Source organism: Protopterus annectens, chromosome 1.part1 (assembly GCF_019279795.1).
Source record: "Protopterus annectens isolate FY-2018-M chromosome 1.part1, PAN1.0, whole genome shotgun sequence".
NCBI lineage: Eukaryota > Metazoa > Chordata > Ceratodontiformes > Protopteridae > Protopterus > Protopterus annectens.
This window is the reverse complement of record NC_056726.1, coordinates 1104127268-1104146274: the sequence shown is the minus strand read 5'-3', so window position 1 is coordinate 1104146274 and position 19007 is coordinate 1104127268. Positions and strand designations below refer to the sequence as shown.

General features: G+C 41.4%; 1 protein-coding gene across 1 annotated transcript in view; it reads right to left on the bottom strand.

Moving 5' to 3' along the window:
• LOC122809021 (zinc finger protein 260-like) overlaps positions 1 to 19007 on the bottom strand; it is a 596918-nt gene that overhangs the window by 498475 nt on the left and 79436 nt on the right. Inside the window, exon 3 of the mRNA XM_044080221.1 lies at positions 10752 to 10859. Coding sequence (XP_043936156.1) covers positions 10752 to 10859 — 108 coding nt within the window. The remainder of the gene's footprint in view (positions 1 to 10751; positions 10860 to 19007) is intronic.

The following is a 19007-nucleotide window of genomic DNA, read 5'->3' as shown; positions in this document are numbered from 1 at the left end:
GTCATACAGGTCACCACTGTAATATTATTATTATTATTATTATTATTATTATTATAAATGAGAGGGGTCTGTTGTACAGGTCACCACTGTAATATTAAAATAAAATTAATTAAAATAATCGCTGATCCAAACCTTTTACATTTTGAAGTTTCGTGTTATTCAGATTGATAGAAGAGCTCTCGCTATTTTAAGTGTTCTCTCTGCTAATATAGACCCGAATATTATTACTATTATAAATGAGAGGGGTTTGTCGTACAGGTCACCACTTTAATATTATTATTATAAATGGGGGGGGGGGGTCTGTCATTCAGATCACTGCTGTAATTTTTTAAATATTTTTGGGAATCAGAAATGGGTGAATGTTTATTAATATGTTTAGGAATCAGACACGGGTGGATGTTTATGCTTGGGAGACAGACACGGGTGGACCGTGGATGTTTAGTAATATGCATGGGAGTCAGAAATGGGGGGATCATTATTAATATGCTTAGGAGTCAGACACAGTGGGGATATTTCTTAAAAGGCTTGGGAATCAGACATGGGAGGGATGTTTCTTAACAAGCTTGGGAATCAGACACGGGTAGATGTTTCTTAATAGGCTTGGGAATCAGACACAGGTGGATGTTTATTAATATACCTGGGAATCAGACACAGGTGGATGTTTATTAATAAGCTTGGGAATCGGACACAGGTAGATGTTTATTAATATACCTGGGAATCAGACACAGGTGGATGTTTATTAATAAACTTGGGAATCAGACACCAGTGGATGTTTCTTAATAGGCTTGGGAATCAGACACCAGTGGATGTTTTTTAATAGGCTTGGGAATCAGACACAGGTGGATGTTGATTAATATACATGGGGATCAGACACAGGTGGATGTTGATCAATATACCTCGGAATCAGACACAGGTGGATGTTTATTAATAGGTCTAAAGTGTAGAGGTGCAATAGTGCTTCAAGAAAAATAGTTGAACCAGATAAGAAGCACTACTGTTGCGAGTCCAAAATCTTCTTTATTAAGGCATAAAAATTAAGCGCTTTTGTCAGTTTAACTTGACTTCATCAGAATTTACTTTAAACACATTAGAAGAGCCATTTTTATACAAGTACCTTGTTTGTAATTGGCTGAGTTTTTTCTCTCATTAATTAAACAAGCAAGTTAAAACAATTAATGTTAAAAGAGCCAAGCTGTTCATATACAACAAACAAATAAAATTTTGTATTTTAAAACACTCTATGACCTGATTAACATTGTGTAATAAAAAAAAGAAAGAATTAGTGATAAACAAAAAAATATATTTTTTCTTTCTTTTTGAAAAACCACTTAAATGCATTCTGCCCTTTCTTTTAAAACAGGGACCAGGTTTAGATGTTCATTTAAACCGGGGGGAAATTTGCTGCCAGCCTAAGTTGCCACATTAATTCCTTTTTATACAATATGTTTTGCCAATCTCCACCCCTGGCTTCTAAATTAACTGTATCAAGGATGGCAAACTTGAAGCCTGTGAAATTGTCACATGTAATACTATGTTTGTACAGAGCATTTGTATCTTTTTTTATTTTTATATCATACAGGTGCTCATATATTCTTGTCTTGAAAGACCTCTCTGTCTTCCCAATATAACAGGAACTGCAGGTGTTACACCTAGCTATATATACTAACTTATTAGAATAGCAGTTACCTCTCCTTGGGTAAACTACACTTCTATTCTGGTTTTCCAAGCAAATCCTGTTTTCCTGCAAAATGTAAGAACAATAATTACATCTCCCACAGGGTCTGGTACCATTAGTTGTTTCACTGTGGACTGGGTAGTTGGGTCTATTTTCCAAAATTCTTTTAATATTAGACCCAATTTTGGTGGTAAACACAGGCTTTTCCCCCACCACTTGGTATATTTCATGATCAACTTTAAATATACTCCAATTTCTATATAAAACATTTTTTACTTGCTGGTATAAAGGGCTATATTGTACAATGCAAGTCTGTTTGAAATTAAATTCTCTTGATTTTTCTACGTTCTTCCCAAAATCTGGGTTTTTGCTTAAGCCCTTACCTAATAGTGGAGTATATTTCTTTCCCCATTCTACATAGACTTCCTTGAGTGTCTGATCAACTAATCCCAAAGGATAACCCCGTTCCAAAAACATATTCTTTATAAATTCAAATTCAGGTAGAAGGTCCTCCTTAAAGAGGTGATTCTAGCGACCCTGACAGCCTGTCCTTTAATGATACTCCTCTTACGGGATAGAGGATGATGACTGTTAAAACGTAAATAGTTGTTACAAAACGTTTTCTTGCGATATATTCTGGATATAAATTTGTCTTTATCTTTGATGATTAGTGTATCCAGATAACTAATTTCATGAGGGTCAAAATGAAAAGTGAATTTCAAAAATTCCATTGTGCTATTAAAGTATTGGATGAATAAAGGAATACTTTCTGCTGTTCCTTTCCACAAAATAAAAATGTCATCCAAAAACCTGCAGTAATGGGATATACTATCATAAAATTTGTTTCTAAACATATGTTCTCTCTCCCATCCCAATAGCACAATGTTTGCATAGGTTGGGGCGCATGCTGCTCCCATTGCCACACCCCTAACCTGTTGAAAATATTCACTCTCGAAAAAGATGTAATTATTTTCCAAGATAAGCCCCATTATTTCACAAATTAGTTTGACCTCATCACAATCCATTTTAGACAAACTGTATAGTGTCTCTTCAAAATAAGCTAACCCTTCCTGTTTAGGAATACAGGTGAATAAATCTATTACATCAATAGTAACAAGACAGCCTTCCGCACTCCACAAACCATTCATCAGACACGGGTGGACGTTTATGCTTGGGAGACAGACATGGGTGGACAGTGGATGTTTAGTAATATGCATGGGAGTCAGAAATGGGGGGATCATTATTAATATGCTTAGGAGTCAGACACGGGGGGGATATTTCTTAAAAGGCTTGGGAATCAGACATGGGAGGGATGTTTCTTAACAGGCTTGGGAATCAGACACGGGTAGATGTTTATTAATATACCTGGGAATCAGACACAGGTGGATGTTTATTAATATACCTGGGAATCAGACACAGGTGGATGTTTATTAATATACCTGGGAATCAGACACAGGTGGATGTTTATTAATATACCTGGGAATCGGCCACAGGTGGATGTTTATTAATATACCTGGAATCAGACAAAGGTGGATGTTTATTAATAAGCTTGGGAATCAGACACAGGCAGATGTTTATTAATAGGCTTGGGAATCAGACACAGGTGGATGTTGATTAATATACATGGGGATCAGACACAGGTGGATGTTGATCAATATACCTCGGAATCAGACACAGGTGGATGTTTATTAATAGGCGTGGGAAACAGACATAGGTGGATGTTTATTAATATAACTGGGAATCAGACACAGGTGGATGAGGATTAATATACCTGGGAATCAGACACAGGTGGATGTTGATTAATGTACCTGGGAATCAGACACAGGTGGATGTTTATTAATATGCTTGGGAATCAGACACAGGTGGATGTTTATTAATATACCTGGGAAGCAAACACAGGTGGATGTTTATTAATATACCTGGGAATCAGACACAGGTGGATGTTGACTAATATACCTGGGAATCAGACACAGCCAGATGTTTATTAATACACCTGGGAATCAGACACAGGTGGATGTTTATTAATATGCTTGGGAATCAAACACAGGTGGATGTTTCTTAATAGGCTTGGGAATCAGACACAGGTGGATGTTTATTATAGGTTCATAGGTAAGTACTAGGCTATCTGGCCAAGGGCATTTACAAGCCTAGCCAGAATGTGCTGGCTTTCGCCACTCCCTTAGATTAGTTCACTGTGTCTCTGTCCAGCAGAGCCATTAGTTCCCTGCGCCTCTTTCCAGCAGAGCCACTGCAGTGATCCCCGGGGTAAATTTTCTGTTTCCCATCCACCCGTCAAGGTTTCTCTTGAAGAGTGTTAGTGAGGGGCTCTGCCTGATGTATTTTGGAATCCTGTTCCAAAGCATGGGGAGTCTCTGGGACAGGTATCTATCCCTCCAGCACATCCTATTTATCGTTGTGGTGAGGTTTATATCTCTAGTGTGTGTGGCTCTCTGGGATTTGTTTTTTTTTTAGTTGGAGCATGTCCATCAATTCTGGGTTGGACATGGCCTTGTATGTCAGGCAGAGATCACCTCTGAGTAAGCGGTATGCAACCGAGTACAGCTGGAGTTTCTTGAGTCAGGCTGCATAGGGCATCTGTTTGGGCCAGTAATCCTCTTGGTGAGGTACTTTTGTGGTCTTTCCAGCTGTTGCAGGTGTCTTGTAAGGTACATCCCAAATGGGTTGCTGGTCCAGCAATGGTTATTTTCTTTTCTGAACAGTAATGGATGTAACAAATGATTCATGTGAAAGAACAAAACCACTAACAAAATAAAGAAGCGATTTGAATTTGAAAATATTTTTTTCTTTCTTTTCAGTGCTGAAACTGTATAAGAAAATGTGGATGTTTTGTTTAGTATTATTCTTGGCACAAAACAAACATGATGATATTTTAATATTTATATCTGTAGTTCCAGAATGTTTCTATGCAAGAATGATGTCAGACTTAAGACACAATAAAAAATTGTTTTGTGAGTCTGTTTTGGGTACAAATAGGTTCATTAATACACCTGGGAATTTGACAGAGGTGGATGTTTATTAATACACCTGGGAATCAGACACAGGTGGATGTTTCTTAATATGCTTGGGAATCAAACACAGGTGGATGTTTATTAATATACCTGGGAATCAGACACAGGTGGATGTTTAGTATTATATCTGGGAATCAGACACAGGTGGATGTTTATTAATACTCTTGGGAATCAGACACGGGTGGATGTTTATTAATATACCTGGGAATCAGACACAGCCGGATGTTTATTAATATACCTGGGAATCAGACACAGGTGGATGTTTATTAATACATCTGGGAATCAGACACGGGTGGATGCCCATGCATTTGGCCTGACAGCTAGAACTTTACTTTCAAGAGTTGACAGTTTAAGTGAAACATTTCAGTGTTATAGTCTTATTTCAGGGTATTTACAATATGTAATAAAGTAAGTTTGTTTGTTTGTGTCTTTCAGCTTTTCCTGGTTAGGGGTCGCCACAGCGGAACTCTGGACTGCTAATGATTGGTAGTTGATTTTTACGTACTGAATTACCAGCTCTGATGCACAACCTTCAACGAAGGTATGCCCATTCACGCATGTCTCCATGCAGAAGACGCTCTAGCTGAGAATCGAACCGGACAGCGTCTTACTGTGAGGCAACAATGCTACCGAAGCACCACCACCGCAATATGTAACAAAGTAAGTAAATTAGCAAAACATTAAAATATTAGAATTACATTTTAAGGCACATACAATAAGCAGAGTATGGCTTACTGAAGTGATGTAAAGTATAGAACACAAATTACCATAAAGTTGATGGGGCAATGCAGCAATTGCCTCATGTACACAGACAACCCTCTCTTCCTACCACCCAACACTACAACCTGCGAGAGATGCACTTATATAGCCAAACTGGAAGCAAAGCTCTTTTCACCCAAGACTGGAGTAGACAGTCAAGAAGAGAAGAACACTTTCCCCACACCACACTCATCACATAGTCCCGCAAAACCCCGCAAAACCTACACCACCAAAACACACACACAGCAAAACAAAACACACACCTACATTCGTGGAGGCTCTCAATAAAAAATCTGCTCAAGCAACAGAGACCTCCAAATTCAGAAACGCAAGCAACAGCCAGCCCCTAACATAAGCCAAATGACACATAGCCCACATACTCACTTTGCCACTCAACCACAGCCCACAAGGCATAACAACGTACCCAACACTCTAGTCAAAGGTGAATCTATAGTCAGGCACACTGATGTTTCACTCACCAGACTAAACAAGGAGAAAGTTACTTTCAGCTGCCTGTCAGGTGCCAGGATCTGCCACATAAGGTATGCACTCAGGTCACTCCACAACAAGTACAAATATGACTCTGTCATTGTCCATGTTGGTGTGAATGACCTGAGATGTACCTCCCTGGACTACATGAAAACAGACAGAGGAGCTGTCCGATCTTTTAGCCCTGACAGGTATGACCCTAGCCCTGAGTAGCATCCTGTCATCACCCAGAAAGATACCACAGTACAAGGACAAAATGATTGACTTCAACAATTGGCTAAGCTTCTGGTGTCATTCTAAGCAGATCCAGTATCTGTCTGCCTGGGATGACATGATCAACAGACCACAATGCTTTGCCAGAGATGGCCTGCACCTGTAGCCCTTGGGATTCTGGATACCGGCTAAGGCTCTTGCCGCCCCTATAGTGCCGTTTTTAGGCAAGGTTCACCGTAACAGGTACAAGCAAACAAAATCTGAGGGTAATGTTACTCAATGCTGGAAGTCTAAACCTTAAAATGCATTCACTCGAGGCACTCCTTAAAATGGAAAACATCAATATATGTGCAGTGACAGAGACATGGTTCAAGGCTCCAGAGAGCACCCCTGCATTACTAGGCTATAATTCATACCACACCTTTCGGCCATCTAACCTGGACCGAAACACTAAAGGCAGAGGCGTGTCCATATTCATTATGGATATCCACACCTCCAGGCTAGTTGCTCAGCATAATGCATCCGAGATTATCCAAGTGAAACTAACTCTGGGCAAGACCGCAGTCCAAACTGTAACTTGCTACAAATCCACTTCCATTCCCCAGGATTCCCACTCCTCATTCTTGATACAATGGAAAATATCAGGGTACAACCCAACAACCTAATAATGGGCAATTTCAACTACCCCAGCATTAACTGGGAAAACTGCTCATGTACCAACTCCTTTGCTCAACGTTTTCTGGAATTCATAAATTCTAATGTCTTGTATCAACTTATCCACACCCTCACCAGGGGCAGCAATACCCTAGACCTGGTCATTACCAACATGGGTGACTGGTGTTCCACACCAGAGGTCAATTCCTTGTTGGTCAGATCCGACCACAAGCCAATCACCATAGACATCCACATCCTGACCCCAGCCCCCATTTAGGGAAACCACCATAAAAAAAAATCTTCAAAGCCAACTTCACACTTTTTAAGACAGAAGTGGCAAACTTCACAACACCCATGCAAATGGACAATAAAGGTATGACTGCTGAATTCTACACAAATGCACTTTATAACCACTTACACGCGTGCATTAATGATGCTATCCCTAACAGAACCAAGATGCTAACCTCCAAAAAAAGGAAGCCAATATGGTGGTCTGCAACAGAAGAAAGAAACTGTTGCAAAAAAAGAGTAAAGCCCCATAACTGGAGGAACTCCCTGGTCAGCCTCAGTAAGAAGCTGAGATCCCTCATAAAATCCTCCAAAGCTAGTTACGAAAACAAAATCGCCACTGATTCTAAAGACAACCACAAAGCATTCTATAGCTATGTCAAGAATCTCAATGGCAACACTCAGATCTGCTGTGAGTTACAGCAGATTGGCACTAGATTAACAGAACCAACTGATATTGCCAACATCCTGGCAGATAGGTTCAGTGCTAACTTTACCCCCCCCCCCTTCTCACCACCATGGGAACTGGTAACATCCCAGGCTGTGTTCTACACAAACTACAGAATGAACTGGCACCCCACTTAAGCACCATGTTCAATCATAGCCTCACCTCAGGCTTTGTGCCCACTGAATGGCGCACAGCGATGGTTATCCTACTCCACAAAGTGGGATCCACCACAGACCCCAGGAACTACCGCCCCATTAGCCTAACAAGCCTGGTCTGCAAGACCACGGAATGTATCATCATGGAACTTATAAACAAAGACATTGGAAATCTACATTGGTAATCTCCTGGAAACCACCCAGTTTGGGGTTTCTAAAAGGCAGATCATGTCTCCTAAACCTGATAGACTTCTTTGAAGAAGTCACCAAAGCTTTAGATGAGGGTAAGGTGGTGCACACAGACCATCTAGATCTCACCAAGGCTTTTGACACCATTCCCCACTCTGGAATTATAGATAAACTCACTAAACTAGGTATAAATCCCTATGTCACAAGATGGGTTGCCAACTGGCTCACTGACAAAACCCACACTGTGAAAGTAGCAGACTCCAAATCCGACTTCAGACCAGTGACAAGTGGAGTACCGCAGGGTTCAGTCCTGTGTCCTCTCCTGTTTTGTATCTACTTTTCTGAAGTACAGGCTAACACAGAAGGTCTTTGGCTAACTAAATTTGCAGATGACTGCAAACTAGGAGCCATAATCGAAACTCCTAACGATGTGGACATCCAGCAAAAGGGCCTCACTGAGACAGATGCCTGGTGTCAAAGACATGGTCTCAAGCTCAATGTCAAAAAGTGCATTGTCATCCCCTTTGGTAAAAACTCTGTACCCATGAACTACCACATAGGCAGTAGTCTACTTAACACTGAATGTGTGATAAAAGAGACCTTGGGACACAGGTGGACAGTAGTCTCTCCTTTGATAATCACATCACCACAGTGGTCAGGAAATCCTTCTATGTGGCACACCTCATCACAAAAGGTTTCTCATCCAGAAAAAAAGAGGTCATTGTTCCTGTCTACACATCACTCATTAGACCCATTAAGTGGAGTACCGCAGGGTTCAGACCTGTGTCCTCTCCTGTTTTGTATCTACTTTTCTGAAGTACAGGCTAACACAGAAGGTCTTTGGCTAATGAAGTTCGCAGATAACTGCAAACTAGGAGCCATAATTGAAACTCCTAATGATGTGGACATCCTACAAAAGGGCCTCACTGAGGCATTGTATCAGTAAAGTGCTTTTGCAGAAATGAGCAAACTATTGAAGGGGTCATGGAGAAAATTTGTCATTTTGGTACTTGTACAAACGTGGTTAAACTACTGAAGGGAATACTGGAGGGGAATGCTTTGTGGGCAGGTTTGTGGATTGCAACTCAGATATCAAAGGTGAAGCATCACTTTTAACAGATGTGCATACCATGCAGATATTGGACTATAAATTGCAAAAGCCCCTCATTATCATAAATCTCTTTACAAAATGTCTCATTGGCATCTCATTATATTTAAGGCATTTCAGATTAGTATAACTGGCCTGTATAAATCTCACTGTTGTTATGCTCATTTGTAAAGATCAAGGAATCATATTTCAGCAAATGACTATGAGTGCTGCCCTTAGTTTTGCAGTTTATGTGGTTTATTGCCAGACAGTTTGAGTACATTTTGTTTAGCCAGCTTTTTCTCAGCGGTTTCCCCTAGTCCTTTTCATTACTAGCAAGGGTAAGGAGTCCTAGTTATCCTCAAGTGTCATTCATAACAGCAGCTCCCCAATAATTATATGCACTCTTATGTGCAACGTTTCAGTATAATATCACTTGAGTATGTGGCTTATTTCCATTTTACTATAACATTTATATCAGGGTTTACCTTCACCCTTGTCCATTTTACTATAACATTTACATCAGGGTTTACCTTCACTCTTGTCCGTTTGGCTAACTTCCTCAACCTTCCAGTCACACCTGTATCTTTTTTCACTTCATATATCTCACTTTCATTCAGTTAAATGTCATTCTCTTTCTCATATATTCACACACTCTTGCCACTTTTCAACCTTTGCATTCAGTACATGGCTATTTTGGTGTGTATAAATTTTGGTCATAGTATAAACCTCAGTCCTTCTTACAATTGCTCTGTATCACTGATCTCTGGAATTTTACAAACCAAGCATTACTGTAGGTTTATAGGTTCATAAATTAGTACTAGGCTAACTGTTCCTGTCGGTCATTTTAAATCTAGCCAATTAACCCACGTGAGAATCAAACCCTGCACCTTTTGTCTGCAAGGCAAATATCTTAACCATTATGCCAACCTCCCTTATACAATTTGATCAGTTACTAATTGATATATGGATAATGTGATTGCAACAAATGGTCTTGGAAATGATGTAAACTGCAGAACCTTTTTAATATTTTTGTCCTTTTTCTACCACCCATCATACCCCTGCTGTGACCATACCCATTTGTTGTCAATCACTGATGTGAGACACAGTGACAATGCTCCCACCAACCAAGTAGTCATGAGGAGTTTTACTTTTACTGGCACAGCCCCTCTCCTAGTGGCTGACCATATGTTCAATAATACGAGGGCCTGATGTGCCTATGTCTATGACTGTGTCTATTTCTGCACATGATTCACATGGAGGCTACCATACAGGTGCCCTTCCCCCAATAATGCATGCTGTGTACTTCCTTCTGAAGTAGGTGTCATCGACGCAGTGCATTAGACTACCATTGCCCTTCCCCAGGATGAGTGAGACGGCATCAGATATGAACTGCAGAACTCTTTACTTAACGATGTTCATTTTATTTCCTCAGTACAAGATGTGCATGTGAACAGGCTGTAGCTATGACATGTTATTCTTTGTATGGACCTCGTACTGCCATGAATTTAATGTATTTTGTCAATTCCTGTGAATTTACTTAAATTTGGCCTGCCTCTGGTCGAAACCATGAATGAAGATGGTCCCAGGACAAGGTCACTTACCTGGTTACCAAACACATTAATTAGTTTATTTCTTTTTTTTGCACTTATAACTGATGTTACCTCGGTCCTTCTCAGTGTTATATCTTCATTATTTCCTTGATTCTCCCTCAAACATTAACTGTAAAGCCATTTATAAGTTCTTTAGCCAACTATTTACTTACTGGTTTGATCCCTTTTCAGTGTAGATGTATTTTGCTCCAAAATATTAAATGGAAGCTCATCAGGTTTTTTAATTAGAAGCAACAGCTTTTCTACTGGAACGTTGCACCCTGCATAATAAAAAACAAACATTTTGGTTAAAAATACATGCAATGCTGGAGATTACGTGGATGTATGACATTCACCAGGCATTTCTAAAGTCACAGGGGATAGTTTTAAAAACAAAACATAAAAACAAACCAGCATTTCAGAGGACATTAATTTGTTCAAGAAATTGTTTTTCTAGTTATTGGACTTAAAAACTCATTTACAAAGACACCAGGTACATGCATAATCCACTGGTATCACTGAGACTAGCATATAAACAGGACAGAACAAATGTTGATCTTTCTGCCCGACCCTGTACTTGGCTGCTGTGCTCCCTACCTCGGTGCTTAACCTACACTGCGTGCCTCGGTTTGCCCCAACACCAAGCAACTGAATATTATCTGCTGGGCGCCACAGAAATAAAACTAACTAAAGAAGAAGCTACTGGCTCCCTAAGAAACTTTCCCTTCCTATAAACCAGTGAAAGTATGTATGGTTATAACTATGTGTCATTTGCAACTTGATAAATGTCCAAGCTTCTGCTAGGTTAGTCTAAGCTTCCTAGTCTAGATAGCCAGCAGCCAACCCCCCCCCCCCACCTAATTAATCTCTTGAAAGTATCCCATCGCCTAAAGAAGGCCTAGCTCTTACAATTAAATTCCTGACCAATAGGTGGCGTCATTCTATAAGCTACTCTATACCAAGTTGCTACACTTGCTAATTCTACCTCTAGCACATTGTCGCCAGCTTTTCCACTGACTTTTTTACCATCTCTCCATGTTCCAAGTATCCTTCTTACCTACTACTTCTCTAACAGCCTAACCTCCTCCCACCTACTTCTTTTTTCCCTCATTTTCTCCCTCTCAAACTCCCATTTTACCAAACTTACCTGTTGAATTTTCTCAGACTTCACTGATTGTCTTCCTCGACAGAACTCTCTCTTGTCTCTGTTATTCTGTTATTCTGCTGTCTTTTCCCCCTATCTCTTTGACACTAGGTTATCCCGCTTCCTTACAACCACAAGTATTTCTCCTTATCCTCCTCACATTACTGTTACCTGTGTTTCACATCTCCCTCCTAGACTACTACCTCCAGCACTACACTCCTCCCCTTAAAACTATGCATACTCATCTCCCTGCTAACCCTACACCTTTATCTCGTGCATCTTTGCCCTTACCTGTGTTTGGTCTTTATACCCTCCCCCTTAGCCCTATGTCCCTCCCCACCTTATAAATATCCCCCAGTCCCATCTCTTTACCGCATTCTACCTAATAAACCCTTTCTGCACTTGCTTTTAGTCCTTTTTAATTTAATTACATTTTTTCAAACTGTGTGTGGTCTAATATTGCTACATACTCAAGTGTGCCAGCTTGCACTGCACGTGAATTGTTTTTACTACTGTTTTTGCTACTTTTCTGAAAAAAAAAAAATTGTAAGACTGTTTCCTACCTTTCCTGTAATTAGTGTTCCAGATACAGATTTGCTGTATCTAGGACTGTTTGTAAGCTTCTGAGCCCCCCAAGCCGTTCTGTGATAGAGGGAAGCCATCTAGCTTATCAGTGGGAGTGGTAGGCATTAGGTAACCTGTCTACCACATAAGTAGTGGTTCTGGCCCAGAATTTGTAGTTATTGGCCATTTGGGCGGTCTTCCATCTCTCTCAACTTTCTGATTTGAAGGCCTGCATTTGCACTTGTTTCTGTCCTGTAACTCCTGGGCCCATCTCATTTGCTCACTCAAAAAAAAAAAAAAAAAAAAAAATGTATCTGCTTTTACTCTATTTGTGTTTCTTCCTACTTTATTTTGCTTTTGCGTCATCTTAAAAGTACTCAGTTGTATTTAATATTACTGCTTGGTGTAACTCATTCTAAGCCTTTTAGTTTAAGCACTTGGGCTTCAGACCAGTTGTTTTACATTAAGAAGGTTTGTGGTCTGCACTGTAGTGACAGAACAGGTAGCTTACATCCTTCTAAGTTGGGAACTGCTGATTGAGGGCTCAGTGTCTGTTATTCTAAAAGCGTATTAATTCTGGTTTAAGCACTTGGGCTTCAGGCCAGTTATTTTACATTAAGAGGGTACGTGGTCTGCACTCTTGCGGGAGGAGAGGCTGGACTCTGCCCTTCTGAGCTGGGAATTTCTGGTTAAAGGCTTATAGTGCCTGCATATTTGAACTGCTTCTTACTGAAATTGGTAAACCTTGTTTGCTGTAGCGTAGACTAGATCCAGGCCTGCTGAATCTAGCTTTGTTTGTATAACTTGAGAACTAATCCAGGCATTCTTTAAAGTATTCAATTGTATTTATTACTGCTTGGTAGTAACTTGATTAAAGTGTAGCTATCATTCTAAGTCTTTTGGATTAAGCACTTGGGCTTCAGACCAGTTGTTTTACATTAGGAAAGTTTGTGGCCTGCACTTTGGTGGCAGGACAGGTAGATTACACCCTTCTAAGTTGGGAACTGTTGATTGAGGGCTCAGTGTCTGTTATTCTAAAAGTGTATTAGTTCTGGTTTAAGCACTTGGGCTTCAGGCCAGTTATTTTACATTAAGAAAGTTAGTGGTCTGCACTCTTGTGGGAGGAGAGGCTGGACTCTGCCCTTCTGAGCTGGGAATTTCTGGTTAAAGGCTTATAGTGCCTGCATATTTGAACTGTTTCTTACTGAAATTGGTACACCTTGTTTGCTGTAGCATAGACAAGATCCAGGCCTGCTGAATCTAGCTTTGTTTGTATGCTTGTTGTTTGTTTGCTTGTTATTCCCTGAAACACTAATTCCACCTAAAATGCGGCTTTTCAGCGCTTCTGTGGATCCCTAGTGATATTTGCATTGCTTACTGTACTTATTTCCTAGTTTCACTTGAAAGAAAGTTACTGTTCGTCATTTTTGCATTTAAGTTACCTGTAACACATTGCATTTAAGTTACCTGGCACTTGCTCACTAAAGCAATTATATAAGTCAGCACTAAAAAATTAAAAGCACTACACCCTCACAAACTCCCCTTGAGTACCTTGTTCCCCATTGGCCCTTTTTTCAATTATAAAGGAGTTCCCAATACTATTCTAGCATGTCCAAAGGTCTGTTGTCAATCTCCTCTCCGGTCCAGCTGGTGAATTTGGGAATCCTGAGGCAATGTTACAACTGCCTCATGTACACAGACAACCCTCTCCTCCTCCCAACAAATTCCAACACGTGTGAGAGAAGTAACCATATAGCCAAACTGGAGGCTAAGCTCTCTCAACTCAGTACTGGCGTAACCAGTCAGGAGGAGAAGGAAACCACACTCACTACAATTCCAGTCTCACATACACCTACCACGACAGCAAACCAAACACATAAACACACAAAAACATACTCGGAGGCTCTAAATAAAAATCTGCCTAAGCAGCAGAGACCTCCAAAGCAGACACCCAAGCAACCGCTACCCCAAAACAAAACACGTGCAACACATAGCTCACAAAGCCAGTGTGCTGAACAGTCACAGCCCTTAAGGCTAAACAACACACCTGATACACTTGCAATAGGTGACTCTATCGTCAGGCACACTGACGTCCCACTCACCAGGCTGAACAAGGAGAAGGTCACGGTGAGCTGCCTGTCAGGTGCTAGGATCCGCCACATAACACAAGCACTCAGGTCACTCCAAGGAAAGTACAAATATGACTCATTGTCCATGCTGGTGTGAATGACCTCAGACGTACCTCCCTGGACTACATGAAAAGAGACAGAGGAGCTCACTGAGCATGTGGCCCAGGCCGGTATGACCCTGACCTTGAGTAGCATCTTACCCTCACCAAGAATGATGCCACAATATGAAGACAAGATGATCAATTTCAACAACTGGCTTAAGTATTGGTGTCATTCAAAGGGGATCCAATGCCTGTCAGCCTGGGATGACATGCTCGACAAGCCACGATGCTTCACTAGGGATGGCTTGCACCTATCACCCCTGGGCTTTTGGATATTGGCAAAGGCTCTTGCTACCCCCATAGTGCGTTTTTTAGGCAAGGCTCAAAAGACAAACCCACCTCCATAGGTATCACAAGGGATAAGAAACTAATGCTACTCAATGCCAGAAGTTTAAACCTCAAGATGCATGCACTCAAAACTCTCCTTAGCATGGAGAACATCGATATCTGTTCAGTAACAGAAACCTGGTTCAAGGCTCCCGAGAGCACCCCAGCACTACCAGGTTATACCTCATACCATGCTTTTCAGCCCCAAAACTTGGACCGAACCACAAAAGGAGGGGGGGGTATCAATATTCGTCAAAGATACCCACACCTCCAGGTTGGTGGCACAGCACGAAGCATCAGAGACTATCCATGTGCAACTAACAGTGGGTAAAACTGCCTTCCAGTTTATAGCCTGCTACAGACCACCCTCCCAAACCCAGGAACCCCACTTGGCCTTCCTGAGAAAACTGGAAAATATGAAGGTCTCTCCAAACACCATTATATTGGGTGACTTCAACTACCCAAACATAGACTGGGAGCATTACTCTAGCTCCAACACCCTAGCTCAAAGGTTCCTAGAAGTTATAAACTCAAATGCTATGGAACAACTTGTTACCACTCCCACAAGAGGGGAAAACATACTGGATCTGATCATCACCAACATGGGGACTCTATGCTCTATACCAGAAGTGTATCCCTCACTGGTAAGATCAGACCATAAACTAATCTCACTGGATATTCACATCCCGACCCCACCCCCTGCCCAGAAAATCACAGTGAAAAACTTCTCTAAAGCAAATTTCACACTCCTCAAAACCGAGGTGGAATCCTTCAAAGCCCCCGGGCCTGTGGAATATACGGCCCAGACCACAGAATCCTTTATAAACACATTCTATGAACACCTTCAGGAATGCATGGATCATGCAATCCCAAATAAAACCAAGACCCAATCCTCCAAAGGCAGACATCCTGTCTGGTGGACCCCAGCTATAAACAAACTATACAATAGAAGGAGGAAGCTACTACATGATAGAGCAAAATCCCAAAAAGGGAAGGCATCTCCGATTAGTATTAGCAAAAAACTACAGGCACTCATAAAATCATCTAGGACCAGCTTCGAGAGAAAAATTGCACAGGACACCAAGGATAATCACAAGGCTTTCTTTAGTTATGTTAGGAACCTGGGTGGGAATTCCCAGATATGCTCAGAATTAGTCCAAAATGACAAAAAATACACCAAACCCACAGACATTGCCAACATCCTAGCTGACAGGTTCAGCACAAACTTCTCTCCCCCCTCCCCACCAAAAGGGCAAATATCTATCCCAGCAGAGTGCTGCCCCCCTGACATCTCAGATGCTCAGGTAAGAGCCGCCCTCTCCAAAGCAAAAAACACAGCATCAGTGGGACCAGACGGTGTCCCGGGCTGCGTCCTACATGAACTCCAAGAAGAACTAAAACCAAACATAAAACTACTGTTCAATCTCAGCCTTACCACAGGATATGTACCCAAAGAGTGGCGTACAGCAACATTGGTCCCTCTCCACAAAGGTGGTGCCTCAACAGATCCTGGAAACTATTGCCCCATAAACCTGACTAGCGTAGTCTGCAAAGCTATGGAAAGGATCATCATGGACCTCATAAATAAAGATATTGGGGACCTACAGACACTGGATCCTACCCAGTTCGGCTTTGTAAAGGGCAGATCCTGCCTCGTAAACCTGGTTGATTTCTTTGAAACGGTCACCAAGGCCATAGACGAGGGGAAGGTGGTCCACACAGCCTACCTGGACCTCACAAAAGCCTTCGATACAATACCCCACTCGGGCATTATAAATAATCTCACCAGCTTAAATATAAACCCCTATGTCACTAGATGGGTTGCAAACTGGCTCAAGGACAGAACCCACATGGTTAGAATTGCTGGAGCAATGTCAGACTCCAAACCAGTTACAAGTGGCTATAACAACAAAGAGAAGTGTGTTCTTTGATTAAAAGTGTATTTGGAAAGTAGAGCTGTTTTTCACTGGTCATTTTGTTTTGGTTGTTATAGCAATTTATCAGTTCAATAAGGAGTGGTTACATCAGTTACAAGTGGCGTCCCACAAGGCTCAGTCCTGGGACCTCTCTTGTTCGGTATATATTTCTCGGAGGTACAGGCCAACACAGAAGGATTGTGGCTGACCATGTTCGCAGATGACTGCAAACTGGGCACCATATTCGACTCTCCAGCCAACACAAGCATCCTCCAAAAGGGCCTCATAGAAACAGACAACTGGTGCCAGAGCCATGTCCTCAAGCTAAACGCCAAAAAGTGTATAGTCATCCCCTTTGGCAAAAACAAAGTGCCCACAAATTACCACATAGGTGGTAATCCATTAAGTACAGAAGAAGTAATTAGGGACCTGGGGACCCAAGTTGATAGCAATCTCTCATTTGACAACCACGTGGCCAAAGTGGTTAGAAAAACATTTTATATAGCCCACCTAATCATGTAGGGATTCACATCTAGATCAGGGGAGGTCATCGTGCCTCTTTACTCATCCCACATCAGGCCCATAATTGAGTACAATGCCCCTTTTGGGATGTACCTTACCAGACCCCTGCAGCAACTGGAAAGACCCCAAAAGTACCTCACCAAGAGGATCAAAGGGCTCAAACAGATGCCATATGCTGCTCGGTTAAAAAAACTCCAGCTCTACTCAGTGGCATACCGCCTGCTCAGAGGCGATCTGTGCCTCACATATAAAGCCATGTCCAACCTGGAATTAATGGACATGCTGCACCTCAGAAAATCCAAATCCCATCGAGCTACGCTCGAGACTTGAACCTCAGCACTGAAATAAATAGGACATGCTGGAGGGACAGATTCATAACCCAGAGGCTCCCTTCACTCTGGAATAAAATCCCAGTCCAGGTTAGGCAGAGTCCCTCATTGACTCTCTTCAAGAGGAATCTTGATGAGTCGATGGGAGATCATAGGTTTACCCCGGGTATCACTTCTGTGTCACTGTTAGACAGAGGCACAGTATACTAACCTCGAAAAAGGGCATAGCAAAATTAATTTAAAATGGGTGGCGAAAGCCAAACACACTCTGGCTAGGCTTATAAATGCCCTAAGGCAGATAGCCTAGTATGAACCTATGAACCTACTTTTGGGGTTGCCATCTTTCTGCCCGACCCTGTACTTGGCTGCTGTGCTCCCTGCCTCGGTGCTTAACCTGCAGTAAGTTAACCAAAGCTTTTTTACTGCTCATTGTTGACTATTTAATCAGTTTGCTTTTCTGGTGTGTAGTTTAAACTGTTGATGTGACAATTATGAGTTTGTAAACTGCATATTGCTGTACCTGTGAATGCTTACAGCGTTGAACACGTGTGGCTAGTTGCTGAATGTTTTTTTGCTTACTGCAATGAAACAATACTGTATTCCTTCTTATATTCGATTTCTGTGCTGCGGTGTTTGCACATTAAGGAGATTGCTGGTTTAAACCTTTTACTACTTACTTTTGGCGGCTTGTTACTGGTTATGCACTCATTGTATGCCTCTCTGTGTTTGAGCTGAGCTAAAGTAACCGAAGCCGGAAACCATTGCAACTACTTAGTATTACACTACTTAGGGCTTAGATAGCCCTCGCCTTGTCTGTAACTTACACGTTCCTCTGGATAAGTGCTTATCTTTCACATGCAGTTTACATTTTTCATTAAAGTTTTTCCCGACTACCCATGTAATAACTATTTACACCACATCGCTTAAGCGGAGCCTTAGAGCTTTTTTAGAACTGCTGTAGTGTATTCTAGTGTGAAGTACAAGCAAGTATTCCTGATCATTTGTCACGTTTTTCGTTGCTGTAATAGCTAAGCCTACAAAGCAACTCACTCCAGGGACTGTTTCAAGCGGTGGTAGTGAACGCCGAATTTTTAAAGTGATATTCTCCTTGCAGGGGTAGAGGGGGATTTTTTCCCCTAACACTCTGTTTAGCTATTACACTATCTATTTATTTTGTAGTCTACTTATCTCAGCGTATTTTTACTACTATTAGAGACATATAAATATACAGTGTACTTTTTTTAACTTGTTTGTCTGTACATGGATTTTTGCTACTTACATTAGCGAATGCAACTCAGTCTTTTATTCTAAACAGTCGACTGAGTTTGTAGCTTAGAGCGTATTAGAGCTTTTGATTCACCAACAAGGATACTTTTAGAATGTAACATTGTAAGCTG